The following is a 20,007-nucleotide window of genomic DNA, read 5'->3' as shown; positions in this document are numbered from 1 at the left end:
TCGCAAAAAAAAGAGAGCAATAATTAAGCAATAAGCATGATTCTAGAAAAAAGAATGAATTAGCCTCTTGAATAAAGTTCTATGAATAATGAAGAAAGTTCTAGAAGTCTTCACCAGCTTAAACATTCTTGAACCGCAAGAATATTGCCTCATACTCGTTATATCACATATTTCAACAGATCCAAATACAATTATCTTAAGGCCAAAATAATTCTCGGTATCTAGTGAAGGGTGGTCATTTTTTTGAAGCATATCATGAGTTTCTTTGTTGGCGCAGTAATTAAACAAGCTTTTATGCAGCCTTCTGCCTGACAAATTGCAGATATGACAAATATAGCTCGTGGTTCTCATTATGATTTGCATAAGATGATGTCAACTTTCCAGCCTAATGATACATTATTAAACTAAACAATGAATATTTGCCTTCCTCTTAAGATGAAAATCCAAAAGCACACAGCTTTCATCAACATCCAGAACCTCTTGAATTGAACTAACACTCAGGCCAAGAGTTGAGACAAATATTAAAATGCTGTGGTAGCACCAACATCATGTAAGTTGGAATAAATTTATGATACCAAATATGTAAGATTGGTTTGATGAGGATTCTCATAACTCATAAGTCATAGTACAAGAGTAGAGAAAAGACATACAAATGAATGCAAATACCAGATTCTCCAATGATTTTGAGCTATGCTGAATTTCATTATTTGCCATGTCCATCTCAATAGCACTTATTCGTTTTGAAACATGAATCCTCGACAGCATATTTCCTTTTGTATATGGGGCATTCACTTTTCCAAGTAAAGAAAACAGCAGCTCATATGTCCTAATATCTGGCTTGATCTTCAAATGCTTTATTTTGTCAAAAATACGAATTGCACGTTCAGGTTCATCCTGCAATGGTGGATTCAACACAACATCCATGACAAGAATGCAATCAGATACAAATAGAATAGCAGAATCTAACAAGAAATCTGTCTTTTTTTTCTTGTCCATAAAAGAATTTTGTTATTTGCTGATCTCAGAAGTCAATCAGACTGTTAAAGGCAACTATTAATTATGTGACAATTTTGTACAGTTTATGCATGGAAAGATGCATGCAAATACAAGCAAAAAAACTTCAAAATAGAAATGTCGTAGAAAAAAAATTAAGTGCCTATAGAAAAGTTATGTGCTAAGGAATGCCCATGAAAACCTGAATTTTTCTCCTTAGTTTTCCTTCAAACAGAAGCCATCGTTTGAATACAGTTCAATGAAAGAAATTACAGAAAATTAATGGCAGTTACAGATAGTTAAAAAGTTATGGGTAATGAAGATCTCTACGAGGCAATCATTATGCAATATATGCAGGCATATTAGGGAAACATGAAAGAACTTCTATGCCTAAGTGCAGAATGAAGGGATTTCTAGATTTTGAAAGAATACAGTCAAATTGACTACTAAGTGTCTTAGAAGTTAGGTGAATCTCGTCCAAGTGATACAGCTGCTCCATGCATGCATATAGTACAGAATGCAATGTCAAGCACAACTGGTAAAAGATTAATATATGATTTTATTCCTTAATATTGAAAGGGCTCTATGAAAATTTAAAGAAAAAAAGTGTGGCCGATCTGAAACATTTTCTTCCAATTCAGCACATCATAAGCTGATCATTCTAGACAAGAGGAAAAATGCAGCATCCTCCATGACATGGCATTCAGGATATCTAATAATACTGAATATGTGGTTCGACAAGAAAACCCAGGCAAACTTCACCTTTGGCGCAACCATGGAGTGGGAGCAACCTTAATTCCCCAAACATCCAAGAAAGCCCCAAATTTTCACATTCCATAGATTCCTCTTTACATAAAAGACCCATTTGATTGCAAAGCAAAAGTTACTGGTACCATAAAAAGAAATGTGCAGTAGTAGCAAAGCAAAAATAAAACAAGAGGTAGCTACTTATTCTTGGAATACATACAAACCACCAAGGTTTTTTTTCTCAAAATGCTCACAAGAACTTGACAGTCTAGATAAATGAGTATAGAGAAATCACAGTATAACGGTAGGAAATTGCCAAGAAATTGATTTTTGTCACCTAAGAGAACAGAAGTGGCTATCAACCACCATAATGCAGATTTGGCAAGCAAGCATTGACGTTGATTTGATATTTTTTATCAGATTGTCCCAATTCTTTACTTAAGAGGTCCATACTCTATACATTCTCATTATCTTTGACTTGACATCTATTAAAATTGGAGTGAAATTGATTTTTAATTTGAAACATGGGTGTTGAATTAACTTTGTAAATAGTAATTCCACGAGCCAAACAATTATTACTACAACTACTTGTCTGATGTTGAATTATATTTATCTTTAACTGATGATTCTAATTCTGACTGGGTAGGTGCATTTGACACACTACCACATTCACAGAAGTCCGTATCTTTCTAAATCAATATGAGTTGGACCCAACCTGGATATGGATCAAACATAAATAGTAAAATCAGGAGACAGATCCATCTGAGCCATGATGATCATAGAACCGTTCCTTGAAACTAGAAGAAACCATGTCAGCTAAGCATGATGATCCTATCTGTACATAAATTGTTCTAATAAAATTTCAGTTTCACGACATGCAATATGCCTGAAACGCTAACATTCTGCACAAACTACCAAAGGCCATGAATTAATTCATTGTACAAGGAATAGTTCCAGAATGCAAAAACTTAAATATGATAATTGATAGGAAAAAAACAGAGAATATTAAACTTCCATTTACCTGAGTCTCACATGCAGCAAGCAAGTAATTAAAGGGGTACATGTACTTTGGTGAATTGATATCCAGTTGGTCCAACATAGCCTCAGCTAAATCCAATTCCAAACACTTGCTGTAACCCACAGCGAGGATTGAAAGGGATGCATTATCCAATTTCAATTTTATGTGTTCCATTGCTTTAACCTATTGGGCAAAGACACATAAATCAAAGGTCTCAAATTAAAATAAAATATATCATATTTTCCTTACAGAAAACACAAACATATTATAAAAAACTTATAAAAATTGTTAATAATTCCCAAAATAAAACTAAGCCAGAATAATGCAGTAATAAGAAACATAAATCTGTGATCCAATTTGCTATTATATTTTAGTATTTGCAGAATACTTATTTCAATCACAACCTTACCACTTCCATAATGCCTTTAACAGAGACAGCAGTCTTTAGCAAACCCTTGTAAGTGTATAGAGAGGGTTCCAGTCCAAGGTCATTCATCTGGCCAGTAAATAAGACATTACATAGTTAGTTATTTGGAGTCTACAATTTCCTCAGCTAATCTCTGCAATTATATAAGTCTGCTAGTCATGATTGAGATAGCATCCCATGAAACAGCACATTCAAAGGTAAACATATGCCAAAAGAAAGGCAGTTTCACCCAAAAAAAATCAGAATAAGAACCAAAACTATTGTAGCAAGAGTTACCGGAAGCTTCTTAGATAGGTGGGAAGTCCGCTTCCTGGAAACTCGCTTCGGAAGTGCGATACCCCTTGCTTCTGAAACTTGATGAGAATCTCGATTCTCCCATGCTTTCCGCACACTTCATCTATTCTAATTATATGTTTTTTCACTCTATTTTTTATGTTTTTTATGTGTTTCCTCTCATGCTTCTCACTCACTTCCATGTGCTTTCTCTAAATTGGCAGTCATCATTTTTAGATTTTGCTAAAAATTTAATTCTTACACTAAAAAATCATGAAATTTAATAAGTCACTTTTATTTTAGTTTTTTATTTGTGTTTCATTTCTATTCCCATTCAATTCTTATATTGCTTTTTTTAATCCTCGCTTCCTGCTTCCTATACATTTTAAAATGCATCGCTTCTCGCTTCTGCTTCCCACTTCCTCTTCCTAGTCTAGCAACCTTGAGCAAGAGTATGCCAAGAAAACATATTAAATGAGTTTTCTTCTATATTCAGGAGTAGAGAATAACAAGGTAAAAAGAATGTGTAGGATTACAAATGTGCCACGTATTCACAGATGGAATGCACCCACATATACACAGATAGACAAAATCTTTTTTTTTTGAGAAAAGTGTTATTAATATCCAATTCAGAATGTACGAAAAATCAGTCTGGGCTGTTGGTTGACAAGAGGTCATCTATCAAGGGCTGGAACAGAGGTAATTGCAGCCTGTAAATAGGCTCCAACCAAGATAGACCAGTGTGACCTCAATTATATTTTACAAAAACAAAGACATCAGCCATTTAGTACTTGTGCATAGTAGCTACAGGTATAGAAATTTCCCCAAAAACACAATTATTGCATACTTTCCATACAACCCACCATGCTGTGATAACCTAACTCTCCAAACAAAACTCCAATATCTGCTGCTCCTCAAGGATTGAGGCCCAAGAAGGAGATCCTTTTGACTAGTGGCTTCCTCAACGACTATAAAATCCAAACTCAGCCAAGTAGCATAGAATTAGTGTTGAAAGAATTTATAGTACCAGGACACATGATCGACTGTCTCCTCCTTTTCATAACAAATAATGCATTTATTAGCTCCACAAAGCCTCTACTTATTAGATTGTTTATAGTGAGAAGCAGGTCCATTGAGACTAATCACACAAAACATTTTCATGGACTGGGCCCCAAAAACATGATCTACGGAATAGTGCATACCTGTCTACAACAGTGACTTGTAAAAAGAAGCCAAACAAAATGTCATTTTCTTGTCGCAATTCCATGTGTGGTCTAATCCCTCCTTCCCTGTACTGGTCTGCTATGATCTTATAATCTAATCCAAGCATTGGGCCCAAAGTAGGATCCGGACTCACATGCAGATCCACTACCAGTGTGTAATGAAACAAGATGTGCACAATCACAATGCCAACATGGGGCTACACAAGTGCACAAATATAATATGGTCTCTAATGGACCGATAACAATCTCATAAAAGAGATATACAAAAACATGAATTCCACAAGAGCACAATGGCATAAATTGGACACAAGCACAAGGTAAAAACTGAATTTTATATAATAGCTAATAAGCTTAGAAAAGCTTATTTTACAATGAGTAGTGAGGCTCTATTTACAGAACCTCACATATAATGAGAGGGAGGGAGGAAACGATCATATTTATAACTGTTGGGGGCACTCCAACGACTAGTTGGACTATCACTCTAACAGCCATGTTTGACTGACACAAAAAACAAAAAAATACAAAAAAGACTTAACAGTCCATATTGGACTGTATTATATTACATTCCATTAAATGACCAAAATACTCTTGATATGTGTATATTACACAAATATACGTATATCAGTTAGCTATACAAATATATACATTATAGTTTAACACTCTCCTTCAAACTTACGGTGAGATCACCGAAAGTTTGCTAAGAAGATACAAAAAACTTGGTAGAGGAAGAGCTTTGGTGAAGAAGTCCGCAATTTAAAATTCAGATTGAACATATGGTAAAGTAATCATCCCCTTCAAGTACTTTTCACGAACATAGTGGCAATCCATCTCAATATGTTTCGTGCGTTCATGAAATGTGCAATTGCTGACTATATATATGGCACTTTTGTTATCACAGCATAATTTTGAAAGTTCTGAAACATCAACACCCATATCTAAAAGTAATAATCTCATCCACATGACCTTGGTTGTTGTTGTAGTCATCGCCCTATATTCAGCTTCTGTGAGAGATAAAGACATTTTTTGTTGCTTTTTGCATCTCCAAAAAATGAAAGAATCTCCTACAAACACACAAAAACCTATAGTTGACTGAAGGTTATTGGAATCTTCTCCCCAGTTAGAATCAGTATAAGCAATAAGATTTAAAGATGATGAATAGAACAAAAATAGTCCTTTAAATATAGTTTTCTTGATGTATCGAACTATTCTTAACATGACACTCATGTGAACTGATGTAGGCGCATGTTGAAACTGACTTGCAACATGTACATCATGTGCAACAAACGTCTGCCCTGGTAATAGGTAAGTACATTAATGATCCAATGAGTTGCCTATAAGGAGTTGGATCATCTAATTAAACCTCGTCTTCAGCTCTCATTTTAGCATTTATCACTTCAAGAGTATCAACATATTTTGTCTGTGATTTTCAAACGTGCAACAATATCAGTTGTAAACTTTATTTAACACAAAATGTACACTCTTAGTGAGTATGCTACTTTATTTCTTAAAAAATATCTCAAAAAACTAAGGTCAGTCATATCAAAAGATTTCTTAAGCATAATCTTAATTTCTTCAATTTCCTTCTGATCATTCCCAGTGATAACATATCATCAACATACACAAGCAGAATGATAAGAGAGGTACATGTAGATCTTATAAAAAAAGCAGTGTCAGTATAGCAGGATTTAAATCCAAGATTTAACACAATTACACTAAACCGATCATACCATGTTTTAGGAGCTTGTTTAAGCCTATATAAAGTTTTTTAAAGACAAAGAACCATTCTATTTTCAATAGTCAAACCAGGGGGAGGATCCATGTAAACTTTTTCATTTAAATTTTCATTTAAAAAGACATTATTAACATCTAACTTATATATAGGTCATTTTCTAAAGAATGTTACTGTAACTAGAGCCCTAACTGTGGTCATGCGATCTACTGGAGCAAATGTTTCTTCATAATCTATTCTATATTCTTGAAAATATCCTTTTGCAACTAATCTTGCTTTATATCTTTTTAGGGACCCATCACTCTTTGTTTTGACTTTAAATATCTATCTACATCCTATTATCTTCTTTTCCTTAGGAAGATATTGAATTTCTCAAGTATGGGCCTTGTGTAATGAATCTAATTCTATTTTCATAGCTCCTACCCATTCTTTTAAGTTTTTAGCTTCTTTATAGTTAGATGGTTCATGATATGAATGAATTGCTAGAAGGCATGCCCTATAGTTTGGAGAGAAGGATTTATATGAGACAAACCTATTTGGAGGCCTATGTATCTGTTCAGATCTCCTAACACTAAACTCTTCAACATTTGTGGGTTGACTATATTTTTCAAAAGCACATGGATGCTCCCCATTATCTCGTCTAGAGTATTATAAGAGATTATGAATTGGTTCTCTTTCTTCACTTGGTCCATTATTTGACTCTAAGTCATCAATATCATCATTATCAATAATTTCATTATTTGATTTAGGTAACAAAACAAACAAAAAGACATACTCAAATTCTTCTTTAGGATTTTCAAAATCAAATTCATTTTCATTTTCAAGAAATGTTACATTTCTAGAGACATAAAGTTTATCATGTTTTGGATCATAGCATCGATAGCCTTTTTTATTTTTGGCATATAAAAAAAACACATTTTATAGCTTTAGGAGAGAGTTTGTTATATTTTTCAAGAAGCACAAAGCATTTACATCTGAAGACCATTAATCTTTTTAAATCGGAGAGAGATTTTAAAGAGTTTTTCAATTGAAGATTTGTTTTTCAAAGTTATAGAAGCCATTCTATTTATTAGATATATCGTGGTGAGAGCAACTTCAGCCCAAAAACTTTTTGAAATTAAGATAGGGATGTACCATAAAAGATTTCCAAGCAGCTAGCAATGATATGACCATGGTCTTGATTTGTCATTCATCCATATTTATGTTGATTTAGCATGATTACACTAGACCTATTACAGTCCAATGATTATCATGCCACGAACTTATATGCATAGAACTTTCGATAAAATCACACATGGCAGTGCCATATCATAATGGTTAGGTATAGGATAATAACTCTCCAGTAGTTGGATAGATTAGTTCTATCTATCTGGACATATGAACGTCATACTTGGCAGAGGGGCCAGATTCAACTTATTTATCGTGTGCTATCACCAGGATGCAAACACTAAGAAAAAGTTCAAAAGCTTTCTATACTCTATGATCAGGCAGGTATATGGTTCATTAAAAAAATATATCCAAATTCCTTGTGTTTTATGTCATACAAATACTTAGCATGTGTCCTGTGTTGCCATATTAAGACAGAAACAATAGCTGAACACAACATCATGACACTTCAGAGACAACTAAACTATGACGATTCATCAGTCTCAATTGGTGAATTTACAGAAGAAGCTGAGGAATCAAGAACTCGTTTCAAACAATTTGCTTTTGGGGGAGAAGACAAAGAAATTAATTCAGAAAATCAAGCAGAATTTCTATTCGATATGGTTAGAGCTGATCCGAATGATCAAAAAATTAGTAATCAATCAATAAAAATTGAAGAAATGAAGAAAAAGGTTCCTCGATGGTTATACAAACTGACAGCCGATTTTGATTTTGAAGAAGAGGAGGAGGAGGAGGAAGAAGAAGATGATGAGGAAGAACCCACAGATGATCACGGGATTCGTTCAAGAAAACGGGTGCGGGTGCGGGTGCGGAGGGTATGACACAACAATTTCAAAAAATGAAGGTACAGGGACACCGTTATATATATATATATATATATATATATATATATATATATAGAGAGAGAGAGAGAGAGAGAGAAGAAGAAGAAAGAGTTTGGGTTTGGATCATATGTGGATCCATATTAAGGTTCACATTAAAAATTTTAAAAAAAGAGGGGGAATGAAAATTTTATTATAAAAGGGAAGGTCTCTCTCTCTCTCTCTCTCTCTCTCTCTCTCTCTCTCTCTCTCTCTCTCTCTCGGGCAGATTGGAAGAAGAGAAAGAAGAAGAAGGTTCAGGGTCCGATATGCTCTCTCTCACTTCTACTTATTTTTCTTCCTCCTCTTCCTCTTCCTCTTCCTCTTTCTCTTTCTTCTTCTTCTTCTTCTTTCACTGATATCAAACAAAAAAATGGATTGGGTCAAGGTTGGATCCGACCCGGAGCAGTGCGGGACCCAACCCACGGCGTACCCCCACTTTGTCTGGTACCCACCCCCGTGTTGATGTGTGTTTACACGGGTATGCCAGCCAATCTGGCGTCTCTGTGTTACACAGGACATAATCAATGATATTTGACTTTTCCTATGACCTAGATTCTATACTTTTCCGTATTTGCTTTTATTTTTCTGAATTTGTCAATGATTATGTACTTTTCAATTTTCAACTTGTATCTATTATTTAATGTTAATCACTGTAACAGTGAATGGATTTTCACTTTAAAGATGACAATGATGTTTTGTCTACTTAGGTCCCAAATTTTGAATCCATGTAAGCAGGAAGACCAGTACCAGTAGCCAAAATGACATGAAAGAGGCACTTGTTCATGTGTTGGTGGCAAAATAATGATCATAGTGATAGATTTACCTCTAAAACAACCTTTCACAATTTTAGCTTATTCATCATCCTCCACTCTTTATCCCTTCATACGATGGCATCTTCTCCAAGTATTTGACATATTGTTGCAGTGAACCCTTACAGAAATCAATACTTATTAATAATTTTTCCATTGCAGCCCCTAGCAACCCTTTGCAGCAAAAAATAGGCAGTCACAACCAAACTTCCTTCCTTGTTACTCCTCTCTCCAGATAGGAAATTTACCATGCAGTGTTAGAGGAAGTAGCAACATACATCAGAAATACAGAATATTCAGATCGGCTACAAAGACAATCAGAGGAACTCAAACTTGACAGCTAGTGCATATATTGGATGGATATCAGACTGATTAGACTAATGTGCTTCAAGCAGCCAACCAAGGATGGCTCGGTCCAGGCATCAACTTTGCCCTAGCATGGTTAACCTGGACAAAGGGCTGACTCAATACATTATCAGGCCAAGCCTAAGCCCATACACTCCTTTTCTTTCAGTTCTTCTTTGGCTTCCAAGAGGACAAGCCTAGCACCACTCTAGCCACACAGTGTACAATAAGCAGAGTTACCAGAAGCGCCTAGGTAAGTGGGGAAGCACGCTTCGGAAACGCGAAACGTCATGCTTCCGAAACGTGCGGGGAAGGGTCATTTTTTAATGGGATCCCATCACGCTTCCCCCATTTTTTTCATTTTTTTTTTGTATTTTTTATTTTTTTCGCTTCCCCCTCGCTTCCTAGGTCGCTTCCGGTTCGCTTCCGAGACGATTCCCAATTCGCTCCTAAGTGGTCCCATGCTTCCTGGAATTTTGAAAGTGCCTCGCTTCCCGCTCCCGCTCCCGCTCCCGCTCCCGCTTCCTGTATCGCTTCCCGCTCCTACTTCCTCAACTGGCAACCATGACAATAAGTGAGCCCCATCCTGGATTCAGACCCAAATGGAACCAAACCCATGCTCAAGCCAGATAAGACATGGGTAGGACATGCTTGAGCCCAGCTTTTCCCTGTGCCCAGTAGGCGCTTATGCGCCCAACCGCCCCTGTTCACCACCAGTGTATATAGTGCACTTCGTCTAAATGAGTGGTATTTGTATTTAAGTTTCTTTATTAGGTGCAGTTTCATCTTTTGACCAGTTAGATGCTGATTGTTTGGGGGGTTTACATTTTCTGGTCATTATATAAATATGGTGTCGGGTCATTCATTTCTGGTATAAGTTAAGAGCAGAATTATTGTTCTTTATTTTGTGTCTCATTTCAAAACTATCACTGCCTACCAAGGATTCAATGATATCAAATCTTACTAGCACTATCTATAAAATACTACAGAAATGTATACAAGAGAACAAGTATGTGCTAAAGGATGAAATCTGTATCATATAAAAAAACCCATGAAAGGAGATTAATCTAAAGTATCTATATAATGCTTGAAAAAAATTAAACTATCTTGCTATGGCTTGGTATTGCAATCTTTGTGTATTACAAACCATGGTTGCCAGTTGAGGAAGCGGGAGCGGGAAGCGATACGGGAAGCGAGGCACTTTCAAAATTTTAGGAAGCGAGAAGCTTGGACCACTTAGGAGTGAGTCGGGAATCGTCTCGGAAGTGAACCGGAAGCGACCTAGGAAGCGAGGGGGAAGCGAAAAAAATAAAAATACAAAAATACAAAAAAATTGAAAAAAATTGGGGAAGCGCGGGGGAAGTGCGAGGGAAGCGAGGGGGAAGCGTGATGGGAAGTGTGCTTCCCATTAAAGGGAAGCGCGCTTCCCATTTAAAAGTGGCGCTTCCCCGCACGCTTCGAAAGCGCGACGTTTCGCGCTTCCCCTTTTACCTAGGCACTTCCGGTAACTCTGTTACAAACACATAAAGGGGCATGGTTCAATTAGGCTACTCAATATCTTTGCAGTGTCAGTAAAGAAGTTTTTGGGTGCCACAGTATCTTTTTTTTTCAAATTTGAATCAAGTAGCATTATTGAATAGCAGATTATTGCCAATTACGTGGATATATATGTCACAATGGAAGGGCTAGTGATATTAGTTTATGCACGTTAGTCACAATGGAAGCTGCCCGGTAGGTCATAAAAAACAAGGGCGAAAAGCAAATGAATGCAATTGCCTGTTGAGTTACAATTTGGGGCACATGTGTGCTGATGAGTGATCACCCACAAGGCAAATGCATCAGAAAAGAAAAAGCGACAGGATGTATCAAGCAATACCTGGACCAGCAAGCTCTCAGCCAATTCAGCATCTTTGGACTGTGCACATGCGTGAATTACATCATTAAAACACCACGCCACCAGCTTCTTAACTCTCCTTGGAACTCCCTGTTGCATGTGAAAGCCCTTGGTACCTCTATACTTCTCCATCTTTTCTGAGTTATTCTGAACTTCACTAGTATTATCGCTAGAGTAGAGAACCTTTCTGCAAAAAAAATTCTCCTCAAGGGATACTTTTTTTGACATGGTAGGAGAGAAAGAACTATTGCTAGATCTGTTGTCACAATCACTGGAAAGGATGTCTGGTTGCAATTCCTCACCAGAAACAAAAACAGTGTCATTCTTCCAATTTGAAACACTTGGACTTTTCTTGATTGAGGAAGTAACACCCTTGCTTTCAGTAAAACTACTCTCAGGCACAAAGCAAGGAGAACCATTGCCATCTACATCATAGCCCAACAAATTTAAGTGCTTACTAATCAAGGGTACAGGAATATCAAGTTTCGATGAGTAACGTCCCCGTTTCCATGACAGTTTAGCTGTGTCTTTTATGTATGCCTCTTTCACCATATGTTGTAAGGCTGCATGTGCAGATCTCAAGTCGCCTAGTTTTGAGAATGCCCAGATAAACTTTTGGAGGCAGCTAAAACTTGGAGTGTAGTATCTTGTGCATTCCTCCCAAATCAAATTAACTGCAGTGAGATTTTTTTGCAGAACAGCAAGCTGCAACATTTTTGTACAGTTAACAGCTAATTATCATTTCTGACCTCAGCACAGTAAAGATCTAGTTTAATAAATAATCATTGAAGTCACAGAGAGAAAGAGAGAGAATGCATTATGTAAGCCAATTTGTGTACATATGAACATGCATCTCCACATAGAATTCACAATGTAAACTTATTGGTAATTTGCATATATCAACTTTAATCAATTTTGTAGCCTCAATACTTAGCTACATTAATGATCACACTCTTAGCATGAAAATGCATAAAAGGTGTACACATAGAACAGTTCACCCAAAACGAGAACTTTCTGATCACCAAAGTTAACAATCTCGTATTGAAAACAAAAATGTTCAACTAGGAAAAGTTAAGTTTACAAGGTTTTCTATGCTACATGAAGAAATCAAGAAATTTATGGGCTAAAAGACCTTAAGAAGCTCTCCGTAAGTTTCTTCCGACCTGCCTATAAAATGTTCATCCATCATTTGCAAACATTCATTTGCAAGAACTGAACTCTGATCAGTTCCTCTCAGAAAAGCATTGTAGATGGACAAAAGAGGTTTTGTATGATGATTCTCCCCAAGCAACTTCAGCCAATTAAGTGCCTGAAAAAAGGAATAACGAACCATTTTATCTCATCAAAAAGAATCTAAAGATCTCATAAAAAACAAATCACATAAAGGGAGTGCTACATGTAACAGTGCCATGTGTCATAACCAGAGCAGTGACAATGTAACCATAAAGAATAAAAAAACATAAATACATGATAGAAAGTTCAAAAGTGTTGAATCTTCTCCTTGAAGTCGATCTGTTAGAGGAACACAAGAGAGAGAGAGAGAGCAATACTCTATTTTGTGGTTTTATTATCTAAAAAGTGTATCAATACAAAAGTGTCCCCCTTTTATGAGAACAAAATAGGGTAACAAAGAAAGTGACCAAACTACCCCTAACATTTATCCAAGGTATATAAGACTCCATAAAAGGGGTGTAGTATACATAGGGTAATTACATATTGCACATAAGTCTTAACACTCCCCTTCAAACTTGGGATGATGCAACGGAATCATTCCGAATTTGGGAAGAAAGGAATTGAAATAAGAGGGAGTAAGACTTTTTGTAAACACATCTGCTAACTGATTCTTTGAGTTTACATGTTCTAAAGCAATAATTCCATCTTCATAGGCCCTCCTTGTATAGTGACAATATATTTCAATGTGTTAAGTTTGCTTATGAAATTCCGGATTCCTTGCAACATGGATAGCACTCATATTGCCATAATATAGCTGAGTCTTGGCCTCACTGGAGATCCCCAACTCTTTCAGCAACCATCATATCCAAATGATATGGGCAGTGACTTGAGCCATAGATTTGTACTCAACTTCCGCTGTGGAAAGGGCAACTCTCTGTTGCTTCTTGTTTTTCCATGAAATCATAGAGCTTCCAAGAAAAATACAAAAGTTGTATTGCGAGTGGAACCTCCAAAATCCGCATCACAAAAGGCTCTTAACATAGTGTCTGATGAAGATGAAAAGAACATACCATAGTGTATCGTGTCTCTCACTGATCCAAAGAACTACAGCTAAATGAACTATTCTAGGAGCACTCATAAACTGACTAACTACATGAACTGCATAGGTAATATCTGGCCAGGATATAGTCAAGGAAATGAGGTTCTCAACTAATTGTTTGTACACCACAGGATCTTCTAACTCAACACCAGCTGAGACCCTCATTTTCAAATTTGCTTCAATAGAAGAGACTGTTTTGACTTCATCTACCAGCCTTGCCTTCACCACTAAGTTTGTAGCATATTTATGTTGAGACAAGTACAATCCTCTTGGTGAGTATGTTATCTCAAGCCCAAGAAAATACTTCAAACACTGCAAGTCTTTCATCTTAAACATTGTAGTCAACTCCTCTTTGGTCTCCTTAACTTTTTCAATGTCATCACCTGTGAGTATCATATCTACATAAAGAAGTAATATGCATTTTTCATGTATGGAAGAAGATACAAACAGAACATGATCATGATGACTTTACTAAAAACCAAGAGATTTCAAAGATGAACTAAACTTCTCAAACCAAGCTTGAGGTGTCTGTTTGAGTCCATATAATGCTCTGAGAAACTCTTCCTTTAGGATCTAAGTAACCCTGGAAATTTCATATATACTTCCTCTTTCGTATCTCCATTCAAGAAAGAATATTTAACATCTAACTGCCACGAATTTCAGTTTGACTGCAGCCACTGCAATCAATGTTCAAATAGTTGCAATATGTGTTACAGGAGAAAACGTCTCAACAAAATCAATCCCAAATTGTTGACTATAACCCTTAGCTACTAATCTTGCTTTGTATCTTTCAACTGATCCATTTGCTTTTGCTATTATTTTATAAACTCAATAGCTCCCAACAATATTATTTCCTAGTAGAGGTTTTACCTGTTCCCATGCATGCTCTCAAGTGCAATGATTTCCTCAGCCATAGCTCTTTGTCACTCCTCTTTTCCTGTTACCTCTACATAAAACTCAGGCTCAATATAAGAATAAATTTAAGTTAAAAATGCACGATGTTGAGGAGATAATGACTCATAGGATGTAAAACCCACGAGTAAAAAAAAGATTCGGACCCGGGTCAGATTCGAATCCGACCCGGACCCACTGGGGTTAATACCTGCAACACAGGGGGGCTAGGGTTTTAAAACCCTTTCTTCCCCCCCCCCTTCGCAGACGCGGGCCTCCGCATCCCCTGAAAGATTTCCACCGCAACCCTATTCTGCAGAAAATAAGAGAAGAAGAGAGAGAGACTTGCAGGAAAAAGGGAGGAGGTTGCACACGTTAACCCCTCTCAACCCTAACATGATTACTTATATAACATGATTTACAATATGTGAATATTACATAATGCCACTGATTAATGAAAAGAATATAGCACATGCTGAAAACCAATATAAGTGAGCAGTTTGGATCTATCAGACGTTTGGATCTAGACCCAAACATTCCCATACTAGATGCACGACCTCTTATCACCCTCCCTCAAGTTGTACATGGTCCTGGACCATGAACAACTTACTCTTGAGAAACCAAAACTGATGTTTCGTTAATCCTTTAGTGAGAAGATCTGCAACTTGTTCTTTTGTACAAACATGCAGTGGTTGGATTTCCTTAGTCTCCACCTTTTGTCTGATAAAATGCTGGTCTATCTCAATATGTTTTGTGCGACTGTGATGAATAGGATTAAAAACAATGTTAATGGCACTTTGATTATCCACCATTAACACTGAATCCTTGACCTTTTCTCCAAGATCCTCAAGCAGATGTCTAATCCAAGTCATTTCGGCAGTACCGGCTGCCATAGATCGATACTCAGCTTCCATGCTAGATCGTGCCACAGCTTTCTGTTTGCGACTACTCCATGACACAAAATTTTGCCCAATGAATATGCAGTAACTAGATGTAGACCTCCTCTCATCAGGGTCTCCCGCCCAATCTACATTTGTATAAGTAATAAGCTTATGCCCTGTCCTACCTCCCTCACTCTTACGATAGACAAGACCATCTCCCATTGTTCCCTTCAGATAACGTAATATCCTTTTAACTGTATCCATATGAGTCTCTCTTGGATCATGCATAAACTGAGAGACCTGATTAACAGCATAAACAATATCAGGCCTAGTAAACGTAAGATACTGTAAAGCCCCAACAATACTTCAGTATCTAGTGGGATCGATGCATAACTCTCCATGATCTGCACTTAATCGCTGGTTTAAAACACTAGGAGTCCCAACAGGTTTACAATCCGTCATAGTTGTTTTATTCAACAAATCAAGAGTGTATTTCTGTTGCAGCAGAATAAGAGAGTCGGTCTGCCTGTCAACCTCTATCCCAAGAAAGTATCGAAGGTCTCCAAGATCCTTCATTTTAAAAATTTTCATTAGAAGAGTCTTCACTTCCTCTATATGTTTCTCTGAACTCCCAGTGATGACAATATCATCAACATATATGAGCAATAAAGTGATTATGTTTTCACTTTTGAAAATAAAGAGGGAGTAATCTAGGGCACACCTTCGAAATCCACATTCTTGGATTTTGAGAGAAAAAGTTGTCAAACCACAATCTCGAGGCCTGATTGAGACCATAGAGAGATTTTCGCAATTTACAAACCCATAGCCTAGGATCTCTTTCTGCATATCCACGAGGTTGTTCCATGTATACTTCTTCATTTAGGTCACCACGAAGGAATGCGTTTTTAACATCCATTTGACTTAATTTCCACCCATTTTCTACAGCCAAAGATATTACTACTCGAATAGTGCCCATTTTAACCACAGGATTGAATGTCTCATCGTAGTCCTCACCAAACTGTTGTGTAAATCCTCGGGCCACGAGTCTCGCCTTATAACGCTCAATGCTCTCATTGGGTTTATATTTTATTTTATAAACCCACTTGGAGCCTACTACATTCTTTCCTTGAGGCCTAGGAACAATTTCCAAAGTTTGACATTCACGCAGGGCATCCATTTCTTCATTCATTAAAACGGGCTCATCTTGCTTTGCAGCTTGAGTCATGAAAAGTTTAAAATCCAAAGAAAAGTTTTGTAGCTTACCCATTTATGTATGGGATGTTGTGTCCTCCCAGATCTCCTATTTTGTTGTTGTTCCTAACTCCTATTATTAACACTTTCATAACTCCTACTCCCTTCTCGCCGAGTGTATACAAATCCTGAAAAACGACGAGGCATCGCGTCATCCTTTCTCTCTGCATTAGATTGCAAATCTTGTATATCATCTGAAGGACAGGATAATGAATTGTTGATCTCATTTACATAAGTGTTCTCTGCGAATAATTTAGCACTCATCCATGGATCATACACTTCAACTAACTGTGAAGGTTCTACATACGTACCAAAATTTTTTTTCTCATCAAACACAATGTTTCTAGAGATTTTGATCCACCGGGCTGCGAGATCATAACACCTAAACCCCTTATACTCATCTGCATATCCAACAAATTTGCACTGAACAGCTTTGTCATGAAATTTATTCCTCAATGAAGCATCCATATGGACATAACATATACTTCCAAACATCTGTAGTCCACTGTAATCAGGATGACACCCAAACAAAGTGTAATATGGAGATTTGAACTCCAAGAGTGACATGGGTAAACGATTTATTATGTGAACAGTTGTATGAAAAGCTTTTGTCCACAATGATGTGAGCACATTACTATCATGCTCATGGTTGTTTCAACAATATGTCGATGTTTACGTTCGGCAACTCCATTCTGCTGAGGAGTGTAGGGACAGGAAACTTGCTGAGTTATTCCATTATCTCGTAGAAAAACAATAAAGTTATCTGAAGAATATCCCCCCCCCCTCACCATCACATTGGAAGCGTTTAACTTTAGACGAGAATTGTGTTTGAATCATTGCATGAAATTCTTGAAATAATTGGAACACTTGTGATTTATGCCTCATGAAGTAAATCCAAGTATATCAAGAGTAGGAATCAATAAACAAGACATAATATCGAGAACCAGATAAAGAATCAATGGGAGTTGGTCCCCATACATAAGAACATATAAGCTCAAAAGGTTCAGAAGCCCTTTTATTCAGAACATTGAAAGGAAGCACATGACTTTTGCAAAGTTCACAACTTGGACACTTCTTGACATTCAAAACAGCAGTCAAACTGGACACTGGAATAAGACTCTGTGGCACAAGCTTTTCAATAAAAACATGACTACAAAGACCCAACCGGCCATGCCATAAATTTGGCTTATTACATCAAAGAGAATTATCAACATCTGACTGAAGACAAGAACTATGAACTGATGACCAAGAAGATGAAGGATGACTTGGCTCCAAGGCTAACTCCAATGAAGATGATGAAGGACTGGCAGGAGGCTCCTTGAAGATATACATGTTTCCTTGTCGCTCCCCCTTAGCGAACGTCGTCTTCGTTTGAAGATCCTTGACATACACAAAGGAGGAAGTGAATTCGACAGAAGAATTTGTATCGTCAACAAGTTTAGAAACTGAAATAATATTCTTATTAATATTTGGAGCAAGGACAACATTAGACAAAGACAAAGAAGAAGATGACATAGAATGTGTGCACTACCAATGTGAGTAATGGGGTAAGTTTTTCCATCACCAGTGACTATATTCCCTCTACCGAAATAAGGTGATAGACTAGACAGTTTACTTGCATTTCCCGCCACGTGGGTGGTTGCCCCTGAATCAACATACCATTCTCCTTCTTCGTTTTGCTTGATCGTCATGTTTGACAGTGCAGTCATTAGCAATTGTTGTATATTATCTGGTGAGGCCCTTTGGCTCTGCCCTATTTGTCTATTCTCTGCTTTGTTTCCTTTATCCTTGTTTTGGGGATTGAACCAACAGTTTGCTTTTATGTGACCCTTTTTGTTGCACTGGAAACAGGTAGGAACTCTCTTTTGACCCCCTGACTGAAACCCTCCTGGAGTACTAGGTGTAGGAAGAATGACACGACCCCCTTGTCCAAACCGACCACGCCCTCTTCCTCCTTGATATCCTGCATTCCCACGTCCATGTCCAGGTAATGTGTCCATAACCAACATATTATGTGAATTCCGACCTTGGTCACCACTGCCTGTCAAGTGTTGCTTCATACTCATCTCATGTTGCAATAGCTTGGCTTGTAGCTCTCCAAAAGTGGGCAACACAGGTAAGACCTCAAGAGCTGTAGTGAAGGCCTAATACTCTAGGCCAAGTCCACTAAGAGTTTGTTGAACCTTTTCTTTATCTGAAATCACACTTCCAACTATTCCCAACTGATCTGAGATGGTCTTAACACGATTGAGATACTCCATGATTGACATCGATCCCTTAGATTCTGAAATTCCTTCTTCAAGTAAAGAACCTGAGCCTTTGATATTTGAGAATATGTCTCTGCAAGCGTTGCCCATAATTGTTCTGCTGTGAGGCCATCTGTGATGGAGATTAACACTTCTTGAGAAAGAGTGGAGGTGATGTAAGCAACCACACACGGATCCCGTTTCATCCATGTAGTATATTCTGGATTGCGAATCTGCTTAGAAGAAATTGTCTCTCCTTTCTCATTCTTAATTTCCTACAAAATAAACTGTGGTGGGGCCGGTGTAGAACCATCTAGATGCCCAAAGAGATCTTGGCTCCTTATGAAAGGAGTGATTTGTCTTTTCCAAGTCAGGTAATTAGAATGGTTAAGTTTTTCAAAAATGAGATGGGGAAGAAAGCTCGAGGACATACCATTTTGAGTAAAAGAAGAATCCATTAAAGATTGAAAGCACAAATATTCAACCAGCAACACAAACTGAATGAGTTGTTCCAAAAAATTTGTAAACCTATGCCCGTCAACCTTTTTTTTTTTTACAGTCTCAGCAGTAAAATGAACAGATCGTCTGGTCGATGTTTAGACAGGAGGTGCTGATTTATGAGCCTTGTAAAATTCAGTTGTAAATAACCGCTCACAATAAACAAAGAACACCAATATATGTGATCTTACGTTGTTGGTTGAAAAGGCACAAAAAAACTGGTTTTGAGAAAACAGTTAAGAAGACAGTAGAATAGAAGTTTTATTGATTCAGCCTGCTAGCAAACAGAATGCAATAGGAATAGAAGGAGAATAAATCAAATATCCACAGCAGAAATATAAGCAAACAGAGATTTCATAGAATAAAGAGAGAGTATCAGATCGGAGAATAAATCAGATGTCCACAACAAAAAAGGGGCTGAATGATTTGACGTCAGGCCCAAAACAGAAACCGATTAGATTTGACGTCAAACAAAGGCAA

General features: G+C 37.2%; 1 protein-coding gene across 1 annotated transcript in view; it reads right to left on the bottom strand.

Annotated features, from left to right (window-relative positions):
• Positions 1-292: 292 nt before the first annotated feature.
• LOC149818643 (Tetratricopeptide repeat (TPR)-like superfamily protein) overlaps positions 293-20,007 on the bottom strand; it is a 41,163-nt gene continuing 21,448 nt past the window's right edge. The window contains exons 5-10 of the mRNA XM_089986266.1: positions 12,621-12,797; positions 11,471-12,193; positions 3,168-3,254; positions 2,762-2,941; positions 667-894; positions 293-385 (exon numbers count right to left, since the gene is read on the bottom strand). Of these exons, the coding sequence (XP_089842392.1) occupies positions 293-385; positions 667-894; positions 2,762-2,941; positions 3,168-3,254; positions 11,471-12,193; positions 12,621-12,797 (1,488 nt within the window). The remainder of the gene's footprint in view (positions 386-666; positions 895-2,761; positions 2,942-3,167; positions 3,255-11,470; positions 12,194-12,620; positions 12,798-20,007) is intronic.

Source organism: Nuphar pumila, chromosome 13 (genome assembly GCF_984573655.1).
Source record: "Nuphar pumila chromosome 13, dmNupPumi1.hap1.1, whole genome shotgun sequence".
Classification (NCBI taxonomy): domain Eukaryota; kingdom Viridiplantae; phylum Streptophyta; class Magnoliopsida; order Nymphaeales; family Nymphaeaceae; genus Nuphar; species Nuphar pumila.
This window is presented reverse-complemented; position numbering and strand designations above follow the sequence as displayed.